The following is a 10,198-nucleotide window of genomic DNA, read 5'->3' as shown; positions in this document are numbered from 1 at the left end:
TCATTGGGACTAGGTGAGTGACCATAGCGTTGTATCTCTCTTTGATTGCTAATGTATAACTTGGTCATTGGGACTAGTCTGTCGCTCTCTGCGTGAAGACTAGCTTTCGTAGGTCTCGTGCCTTCGTGCCGGCCTCCGCTCTGCCCTCGTCGAGTTTCTTGTCACGTTTATCCCTCTCTCTCTCTCTCTTTCCCTTTCGGCTCCTTGCCGCTCGCCTACGGGGTCGTCGCCGAACGTCGGCCCGAGTCTACGCGCCTAGTCGCCGCGACAATTGTAGCGCACATTCCCAGGCTGTTCTGTGCCGAGGGTGACTGCTGCCTTTGATATTATGAGGATTACCGCTGTGCTCAAGGCATGACTCGTGAGGAGTCAACACATCCATCCAGGAATTACCAGGCCATACCATGGCAGCCAAGCATCTCGAAGTAATTGAAGTCGCGGCTGTCCCGGGACCTCCCGGTCCTACGAGATACCAACTTTGGTAATTATGACATCATCAATGGAGCTAGCCCGCGAGCTGGCTTGAAAACGAGCTGACGATCAGCTCGTTTCTAGGCGTTTCGGCTTAGCTTAGCTTCTTGCAACAAGCTGGGCGTCTAGTTGACAAGCTGAGCTAGCTGGATAAGCCGGCCCGGCTTGGCGGCAACACTAGCCAGTACCGCTATTCTCTTCCCGTGCAGTCGCTTTGCGGACGTATTTGGCCGGAAGCACTTGCTGCTTGCTAGCATCACGCTCTTTGCACTAGGAAGTGCATTGGCCGGAGCGGCGCAGGATATGAACTTGTTGATCGTAGCCCGAGGTTAGTACCATATCTCTCGCAATATGTGCACTGAGCTGATTTACTCCGTATAAGTCGTCCAGGGGCTCGGTGGTGGTGCGATATTTCTGTTGACGGAAATCATTACTTCAGATTTAGTACCACTGGCGGAGAGAGGTACCTATCAAGGATATCTGATTCTGGCCTATTCTATGGCTTCTGGTATTGGACCAGTGGTTGTAAGTTCGGTAATTCTCATTGCAAAAATGCGGGTTGAAAGGCTTTCCGCAGGGCGGAGTTCTATCTGATAAGGCGTCATGGAGGTGGATATTCTGTAAGTTGCAACCCGCAAGCAGAACACTGCCATTAACCAGTAGCAACGTACCTCCTCATGTGCAGACCTCAACCTACCCGTGACGGGGGTCGCAGCTTTCTTGACAGCCGTCTTCCTGCACCTTCACTCTCCTGAAGGATCCATCTGGGCAAAACTGGTTCGAATGGATTGGTTGTACGTGTTCTTCCCCGTTGATGTGCATAATCGTAGAGCTAGGCTAACAGGGTCTCCACTGGCAGTGGCAATGCCCTAATGGTGGCAGGCTCCACGCTGACCCTCATTGGCCTTACTTGGGGCGGGATCCGCTATTCATGGAGCTCTGCCCATGTGCTGATTCCCTTGGTATTGGGCATTGCTCTTATGGCGATATTCTTTGCCTACGAGCGTGCGGTCGTGGTGGAGCCAAGTTTGCCACTGGATGTGCTGAATAACCGCACAGTCCTTGCTGCGTGGGTTCTATTTCTCAACTGTTACTCCACCTGATGAGTTGACGAAAATGTAGTAACTTCGCTACGTTTGTCCACGGTATCGTGGCTTTGGCTGCAATCTGTAAGCATGCTATACAAGTAGTCGGAGTCACGCTGACACTACGTCTTGAGACTACATACCCGTGTACTTCCAGGCTTGCAAGGGGGCATCACCTATGCGGTCAAGTGTCGATACCCTACCGATCGCACTAGTCATCTCCCCATTCGCTATACTTTGTGGCGTTACTACCAAGATCACCCAAACATATCGTCCGATTAATCTTCTGGGCTGGGTCTTATCCATAATCGGGTTCGGACTTTTAACATTACTGCGACCCACGACTCCCATGGGACAATTGGTTGGCTTCCAATTTCTCATGGCAGCAGGTGTTGGCATTGTGGTGAGTGCTGATGTTTACGATTCCTCACATGCTCTCATGTGTTTTGAAGTGGGCGGCAGTGATATACCCCGTCCTCGCACCGCTCCCAGTTACCAGGATCGCCGCTGCCCTCGGTTTCTTCTCGTTCTGTCGTTCGTTTGCCCAGGTCAGTCGCTCCTGGTGACGAGCCGGTTTTAGACCACTCACTCGGGTACCATTCCAATTCTCCGCAGACCTGGGGAATTACTATCGCAGGAGTTATCTTACAGAACCAACTGAAGAGCAGACTCCCGAAGTCATTTGTCGCGCGATATCCCGAAGGCGTCGAGATCGCTTATGCCACGATTCCCATGATACCTTCTTTGGAAGAGCCTCTGAAAACCGAGGTACAAGATGCCTTCGCGGCGAGCTTCTCAGTAATCTGGAAGGTCATGATAGGGTTCTGTGCGACGGGCCTATTATCTGTTTTCCTGCTCAAGGAGATTCCAATGCTCCGACACACGGACGGTACATACGCGCTCAAAGAGCGATCGGCGGAGATGGATGCGGAGAGGGCTGGAGTGAAGCCATAAGATGCTCTGCATACATGGCATACTCGACTACTCTGTACAGTAGGCACTAGCTGCCACCTGCATAGTCTACTTACTCGTAAAGGGCGAATCGTTAATATAGAATCGTACCACTACAATGTACCTAGCTATAGGAAGGGTTGGTCAGGAGGTATCGCGGTCGGGGCCAAGTGTGGGGATTATTATAGGTATCGCGAGATGCGTATAAACATGTGCACAGTATGGTACAATTCCGTAATGAATGTATATGTAACGCCTGGGCGGGACGGTAGCAACAACACAGATAGACATAAGATACAGCGGTCACCAAAGCGTGCACAACAAGTTGTTCAATCGGCGGGAACCCAGACCTGGGGCTGCCCAAACTTTCGCTCCTTCACCACCGTAGAGCAGCCGAGGCACGTATAGCGACGATGAGTAGCGTTCCCCCAGACTTTCCAGCGATGAAAGGCTCCGCTGATGCTGCATTGCGGCGCGAAGTGTGTTGCGATGGGAGCCGTGGGTTTCGGGTTCGCTGAGACTAAAGGCCACTGGGAGGTGATGACGGACGGTGAGAGTGCGCCAGAAGGGGACAGTTCTATTGCAGGGGAAGCGGGAGTGCGGAACTCCGCCGTAGAATCGGACGTTCGGCGCGAGCCCGAGACTTGACGAGAACGTCCTACGGCGCTCAAACTATCCGAATCAGGACGACGGGGGAGACGTCGCAACGGAAGTCCAGACAAAGAACTGGGAGCGTCAGAGACCGTGGTTCCCCCAGAGGTCCGATCTGCAGAAGAACGTCGAAGACGAGATGGGAGAGATAGCTCGTGTATAGGCAATTGGGATGTGCGTTCATCAGCGGACATATAGATCGAGTCGTCAGAGTCATCGTCGAGTGAGTAGTCTCCTTGCACAGGTACCAAGACAGCCCGTCTCTTGGGAACAGGTGACTTGTCCGGCTCGGGTCCGGGATGAAGATGTCGAGGCTGGGGTGGCGTATGGTTAGCGTCGCGAGGCTCGCCGATAGTATACTGCACTGCGATCCAAAAACCATTGTCTTTCTTCTCCCGAACCTCAATCCCGCACTTGCAGAGATAGCGCCGCGCGAATCCGTTGGAAGATATGACTGTCCACTCGTGCGTGGAAACGGAGCATCTGCCGGGGGGCACAGATATCTTTGTAGCCACAGGTGCTTTGGGTGTGGGGTCACTCGTGACGGCGACACGGACAAGCTCGACAGGAGCGTTCGATTGCATGGACTCGATGCATCTTGGACGAGATCGACATATACCAACGTCGACATGCTCGTTCAGTACGGTATCGCGCCTGCGGACCTCGCATTCACCCGGCGCCTGATGCTTGTGGCGGACTGGCGGTTCGTCGTCCGGGATCATCTCGCCGTCGATCTCCATGGGTACTTCATTCCGGGTCTCCGAGAAAGAGGAATATTGAGAGGTCTTGCAAGGCTGGTCAATAAGAGTTTCTTGTGTGTCAACCCGTGAGAGAGGCGCAGCGGTGCAGACAGCTGGACGGGGAATTGCAGCTCCCACAAAGAGCGGCGGCCGGTTGCCGTTTGACCACCCTGCATACAATAGTCAATACAGCCCTCCTTCAGCTAGAAGGGATGGTTCGCTCACAAGCTTTGATTTCGTTGAGATATCTCTCCCCAAGCCAGGCGAACGCTGGTTTGTCTTGCGTGTAGCCATAGTAATACCTGACTCCGTTAAATGAGCACCTGTTGTTACAATATTTCTGCATAGTACAAACCACGCGGAGGCTCGCATTCGCTGCTCGCACTGCTGTTCCTTGCTGCCCCCTATTTACGGCCAAAGTTGCACAAGTCAATCGTCTGCCTAGATCCTGAACGAGCAGAACTTGGACCTCCAAAATACAGGGACTGGTATGACTGCTTCACCATATCTGCGCGCCGATTCTTCGAGTCACGATCAGCAGACAAAGCATAGCTCTCCGCTGGGAAGTGACTGGTGTAAGTGCGAGGTTTGATGCCGCATATGCTGCGTAACTGACCATAATCGCTGTCAAGGTTGATGGCCTTGGAGAGCTCCTTGTTGAACCTGGGGAGTACGTTCACAGCCTCTGATAGGTGGCGATTCCACCGAGTAGGATCTTCATCTCGGAGGATCAACGACAAATCGTGCCGACCGCTGAGATTCTGCAACTTTTCGCCTTCTCCTTCCGGTATGAGGTCGCGCAGACGCTGAATGGGGCTCTTGAAGTCATCCAGATTGTGGCCAGCATGGCGCGACTGCAGCTGCTTGAACCGTTTCTCAAGCCTCGCGAAATCCTCGCCGGACTTCATCAGATCCTGTCGAGATGAATGTGTGTGAGGTGATGATACCTCTTGTTGTACTTGCCGAGTACGCACCAGCGCAGATTCGATGAGCGGAACGAGCTCTTGACAGTACGCCGACCTCGCGAGATCCGGCGTCAGCTCGACCTGCCGCGTCCACTCTTTCGCCATCATACCAAGCAGCCTACTGAATTTGAGCTGCATGAACGTATCGATGGCGGCCTTAGGCATATTAGAGAGCTGGCGAGTGGCCGAAGCCGGGGCAGTGCCTGCCTGTGCGGCAGCAGTAGCAGACTGCGGGCGGCTAAACGGGGGCGCCTCCCTCGGAGGGATAAGGCAAGGGTCCCAGCAGACGAAGTACATGTCACCATCGAGATCGCCACCAGCGATAGTGTCTGGTATCGAGTGAGCAGCATTCGATGAGAACACTGGGTGGAGTTGTGTTCAGATATGGGGAGGGGCTGTCCGTGGGGCGCACTTACCGATGCAGTTGCGATGGTGCCGAAGCGACGGGTGATCGACGGCACGAAGCTTCCGAAAGTCTATTGGTAACTTTAGACATCGGCGCCATGACATGGATGGGAGCCCCAACTTACCTCCGGGATAGTAAGAAGGATTCCTGGGGGACAGTCCAGTCAGGCACCAAGACAGTAAAATGAATGATCTGCCTCACCGCCCCACAATCACATCCCTCACGAGAACACCGCTCCGATTGGGTAGATTCACATGCACCTCGTTCGGCGCAAGAACACCTGCTTCATCGACTACGCCGAAGAGGTAAGCAGAATCCGGGATCCTGAGACTCATCTTGTTGCGCAGGGTAATGTACTGTTTTCTCTGGAAGGTTTCAAGCTTGTGCCTTACGTACGGCTCGGATAGATCCTGACGCGCGAGAAGCATTGCGTACACTACAATCATATGTTTAGAGGAAGGACCACAACGAGAAGTGGTATCGATGGACTTACGGCCCTGAGCGAAGTCGTCCTCTGCAGCTGCGTCCAGTTCACCCTTGACGTACTGGAGCGCTTTCTCACGATCAGTCAAAATGCTTCCAATGAGGTCCAGCTGATCCAGCACGAGTCTCTGGAAGATCGCAAAAGGAACCCCAAGCGTGAGCAGTAGCGCCATGAACTGCACGTTGAGCCGCGCTGACGCTGAGGGCGAGTTGTGATTGTTCAGTTCAAGGCATGTTGGGCCGCCAGCGTATTTGAACATGGAGGGGCGGTAGGCGATCATGTAATGACCTCCACGCGTTCGGGAGTGTGTTCTGCAGCGCACGTCGAACTCATTGTCCGGATAGCGGACTAGAAGCCCTTTGATGCCTCCACGACGGACTTGAAACACTGCACAAGACGTCAAGAAGGTAGGGTGTGCTTACATACTCACACGCACCTGTTGTGTCCGGCGGTAAGTTGTGTCGTGCGCACAGCTGAGCCGCGAAGCTGTCACGGATCATACCGCAACCGTCGCTGTGGAGAGAGCCGTCCGGAGCCGTGAGGTCGGGAATCTCAATTGCACACTCTAAGGGTATCTACGAGGGCCCATATTAAGCAGTGAACGGAGAAGAAGGTGTAACGGAGTTCTCGTACATCAAGTGACTGCACCGTGGATGAGAAGGACAATCCCAACCGTGCGGCATACTTGCCGTACCCAGACTTCAGGTACACACCAGGAAGATCCCCGAAGCTCTCGAGCATGCGCTCCACGGTCCACCCCTCGCCCTCATGAAAGAACATGAGCTTGCCGGCTTTCACCTGGGACTCCGTATATCCGAGAAACCGGTATCTGTGGGATAGGTCCAAGTTGAGTGTTGCTGTTCAGACGAAGTGGAAGTCAAGCCAAAGCTAACACAGTGCCGTTGTGTTCGATGCCCTCGTAAATCCATCTCGCTAGCGTTTGTCGCAGCGTGCTATCTCTAGCCTTCTTGTTGACTGAGACGAGCAAGAAACGCGTCGTATCTTGCACTAGACGCGTCGCACGCGTTTCTGGATGACTTTGTTGTTCTTTGTTGCTGATGTTGACTCCGTCTTGGCATACTGCTGTACTAATAGAAACAAGGACTTTTTGTAACATGGAAAAGGGAGCGTTCCAGGGCGTAACAGGTCGTGAGGCAGTGCGAAGGGAGGCGACGACTGCGGTACCTGGGCCGCCGTCAATGTTCGAATTCCCAATTATGGTAGCCGACGAGTATGCCCCGCTTCGCACTCGAGATCATAACAATCGACCATGTCCGGACCATAGTCCGCTCTTCATGCCAAGTGACTCAGTGAGGACTCCTTGGACGAAGTGTAACATGCTGCTCCCCCAATCATTGTTACATGGGAAGAATGGTTGACTTTGGTAGGACATTCAAGTTGTCCTAAACTGCTACCAGACTGCCCTTCCACTGGCACGGGTTTCTGTCGCCAGCGACAACGGACCTACCGTGCTGATAGCTTCATAACAAGTTCCCACCGCGAGCGAGCAAAAGGACATATACTCCAAAGATCTACGCGCATCGGCCTTGAAGTCATGGAAGCTTACTCATCCATCTACTGTCGGCGCGGTCAAGTGCAAATGACGCATGTGCATGTGTATCTGGGGCTGCTGAGTGTAGACCAGAGCTTCCCAGTATGCGCGAAGCGGCTTGTCATGCATCGCATAGGCACGAACGCAGGCAGATCAGGCACGAATAGTGCTACCGTGCCGTCCTGGAAAGCCCAGTCGGTACACCGTGCATCCCCTAGATTTGCAGGGCCATACAAAGGCTGCGGAGGTAACTGGGGGATGTGTTGAGACCTCAGCCGCGAATTTGAATTGATACGAGGGTCCGAGGACATATGATCCTGTCATGATCCTATTCCCTACGTCTTCGCGAAGATACTAACCGTCTTTCTATGACATATCGGTGACAAACGGATGAGGGATGTGGGGCTCGGGAGGCCGAGCGTCGTCACGAGCGTACCGATCTCCAAGCACAACGCTCTTTCTGTACCACTTGAAGGTCATATGGAGCTACTAAATCCCTAGCGTACTCAGGCTTGCAGTGCGCACCTCGGATCCAAGAAACAACAGTTCGAGCGGTGCTACCCTGGGGTCGGCGCTGGTCAGCTGAACTCGAACTCGAACTGGCGCGGGTGGCTACCGGCGCTTGGTACTTGGTTCTGTACCACCTCTTCAGGTCCTCTTCACACGTCGACTATGGACTAATGACTTCCCCAAATCTCCCAGGGACACTGAATGGTAGACGTACTCCGCTCAGCAAGGCGTTCTCGTGAACTGAATTGGGAGCATGATTGAGTTGGCGATCACGGTGTCTCGGCATCTATGGTCAGCTGCACCTCACAGTTCTGGTATGTCACTCGTCCAGTCTCCTGGTAGCTCTAACCCCTGTCGAAGGCTATTGATAGATGAAGTCAAGAGACCCCCAAGATGAAGCCAAACTATTGGAAGACTCGTGCCCATTTGTTGGCTGTAGCCTAGAGAAATGTAACGCGGCTCGTTGGTCCGTTGAACATGCAACGGCGGCCGCGACCGAGCCCTCCAATGCGAACTTGAAGTGGTAGGGTGAGAGCCACATGTCGTAGTCCTCCCGCGCGAAGCCGTATGACTGCGAGGCACGGATGGATACGGCCGTCTTTTCGCACATTCATGCGTCCCTTCGGGACGTCTCGTTCTTGTCTTCCGAATGCTTGATCACATTCGTTGAATTGAGAAGGAACTCGAGGCCATCCAATCATCATATGCCTCGACCTCATGATCGTGCGGAGGGGAGAAGTGCTCCCTTCGGCGACCTCTGCAGTCGGTAAACCGACTTCCTGGGCGTTACGCCGTGGTTCCACTCCATTTTGATGCAGAACGCGACCAAACTCTTGACGTAGGTTCTCCTGAGTGTCTTTGGCAGAGTACCAGAGCGCTGGTATTGAAGTCTGTATAATGGCAAAAACATTGCCTATCTTCTTTCGTTGAGTAAGTTGTCCCATTCAAGTCCAATGTCTATTAGTTGTGCTGACGTTGGGGCAAGGGTAGTCGTGGGTAGTTCAAGAAGTTAGTACGTCTATAGAACCTCTTCACTTTGCACCCTATCTGGTGGCGTCAATACAACGGCCCCATGGCCGCTGCGGGTTACGGACAATCCATTCTTCACTCCGCCAAGGGGGCAGTCATGTTCCCATGAGGACCCCCATTCCGGCGTATGGTTTGCAACCCCGGGGGTTCTGTGCTAAACCGTCTTCAGTGCCCCCGTCCAGCTGACTTCCCTGCTTATGCGTATCGCATCCGTTGTGGGAGGGCCCATGACTTCGCGTTGACCTCTTGGGAACTCCAGCGGCAGGCGAGAGATAACAGCCATACCAAGGACGACATAAAAGCCCCTCGAAAGAATTGGAGGACCCCACCTCAGTCGAGGCTCCCATCTCTAATTTTACCGCTGCTCACCTGCTCGCCCGCGCGCTGACATGGGTCACCCAGAGGAAGTCGATGTCATCGTATGCGGGTACGCTGAGAAACTCTTGTCTTCTTCTATCCCGATACTAAGCATGTCTTGACCCTTCCCACAGTGGTGGTCCCGCTGGGTCCGTCGTTGCTGGCCGTCTCGCCTATGCCGACCCCACCCTCAAGGTCATGCTCATTGAGGGTACGTACAGACCTGTTGGAGCCCAAGTCTTGCCTTTGACATTATGTTGTGCTAGGTGGTGCAAACAACCGCGATGACCCCTGGGTGTACCGCCCCGGTATTTACGTGCGCAACATGCAGCGCGATGGGGTGTAAGTGCCTTTGGGTCCTGCAGAGTCACGAAGGGTCGCTTACCACAGTATCCCAGGAATGACAAAGCCACGTTCTACACGGACACCATGAAGTCGTCGTACCTCCGTGGTCGCCAGGCCATCGTGCCTTGCGCGAATATCTTAGGCGGTGGTTCCAGTATCAACTTCCAGATGTACACTCGTGCATCCGCTTCCGACTGGGGTAAGTTGGTCGAGGACGTATAGTAGTAACTGTTAACTTGACTTATACTACACAGACGACTTCAAGATGGAGGGCTGGACCGCGAACGACCTCCTCCCCCTCATGAAGCGTCTCGAGAACTACCAGAAGCCGGTGAACAACGACACTCACGGCTACGACGGCCCTATCGCCATCAGCAACGGTGGACAGATTCAGCCTGTGGCTCAAGACTTCCTCCGCGCAGCGCACGCCATTGGCGTTCCCTATAGCGGTAGGTTTCAGATTCTCAAGGTTTTCGCATCTTGAATAAAAGATGACACGCGTTCGCGGCAGATGATATTCAGGATCTGAAGACCGCTCACGGCGCTGAGATCTGGGCGAAGTATATCAATCGCCATACCGGCCGTCGTTCCGATGCCGCAACTGGTATGGGCCATACTACTTAGCCATAACGTAAACCGAGTAATGATCCTT

At 53.7% G+C, this 10,198-nt stretch overlaps 3 protein-coding genes across 3 annotated transcripts in view; 2 read left to right on the top strand and 1 right to left on the bottom strand.

The window, feature by feature from the left end:
• The window catches only part of DICSQDRAFT_148159 (MFS general substrate transporter), a gene marked incomplete at both ends in the record, with an annotated part of 8,329 nt that extends 5,819 nt beyond the window's left edge, over positions 1-2,510 (top strand). The window contains 9 exons of the mRNA XM_007367193.1: positions 681-799; positions 854-996; positions 1,049-1,091; positions 1,157-1,265; positions 1,331-1,540; positions 1,594-1,640; positions 1,691-1,959; positions 2,009-2,104; positions 2,172-2,510. Of these exons, the coding sequence (XP_007367255.1) occupies positions 681-799; positions 854-996; positions 1,049-1,091; positions 1,157-1,265; positions 1,331-1,540; positions 1,594-1,640; positions 1,691-1,959; positions 2,009-2,104; positions 2,172-2,510 (1,375 nt within the window). The remainder of the gene's footprint in view (positions 1-680; positions 800-853; positions 997-1,048; positions 1,092-1,156; positions 1,266-1,330; positions 1,541-1,593; positions 1,641-1,690; positions 1,960-2,008; positions 2,105-2,171) is intronic.
• Positions 2,511-4,097: 1,587 nt separating this feature from the next.
• Positions 4,098-6,870, bottom strand: DICSQDRAFT_63701 (RdRP-domain-containing protein; the record flags this gene model as incomplete). The annotated part of the gene is made up of 11 exons (XM_007367192.1): positions 4,098-4,200; positions 4,254-4,302; positions 4,368-4,812; positions 4,873-5,225; positions 5,280-5,339; positions 5,394-5,416; positions 5,471-5,705; positions 5,763-6,140; positions 6,190-6,328; positions 6,387-6,582; positions 6,647-6,870. 11 exons carry the CDS (start codon positions 6,868-6,870, stop codon positions 4,098-4,100), a joined length of 2,205 nt encoding a protein of 734 aa, XP_007367254.1.
• Positions 6,871-9,182: 2,312 nt separating this feature from the next.
• DICSQDRAFT_181599 (alcohol oxidase) overlaps positions 9,183-10,198 on the top strand; it is a 3,801-nt gene continuing 2,785 nt past the window's right edge. The window contains exons 1-6 of the mRNA XM_007367191.1: positions 9,183-9,271; positions 9,336-9,412; positions 9,468-9,543; positions 9,600-9,745; positions 9,801-9,995; positions 10,058-10,150. Of these exons, the coding sequence (XP_007367253.1) occupies positions 9,234-9,271; positions 9,336-9,412; positions 9,468-9,543; positions 9,600-9,745; positions 9,801-9,995; positions 10,058-10,150 (625 nt within the window). The 5' untranslated portion in view covers positions 9,183-9,233. The remainder of the gene's footprint in view (positions 9,272-9,335; positions 9,413-9,467; positions 9,544-9,599; positions 9,746-9,800; positions 9,996-10,057; positions 10,151-10,198) is intronic.

Source organism: Dichomitus squalens (genome assembly GCF_000275845.1).
Source record: "Dichomitus squalens LYAD-421 SS1 unplaced genomic scaffold DICSQscaffold_23, whole genome shotgun sequence".
In the NCBI taxonomy this organism is placed as follows: Eukaryota; Fungi; Basidiomycota; class Agaricomycetes; order Polyporales; family Polyporaceae; genus Dichomitus; species Dichomitus squalens.
This window is presented reverse-complemented; position numbering and strand designations above follow the sequence as displayed.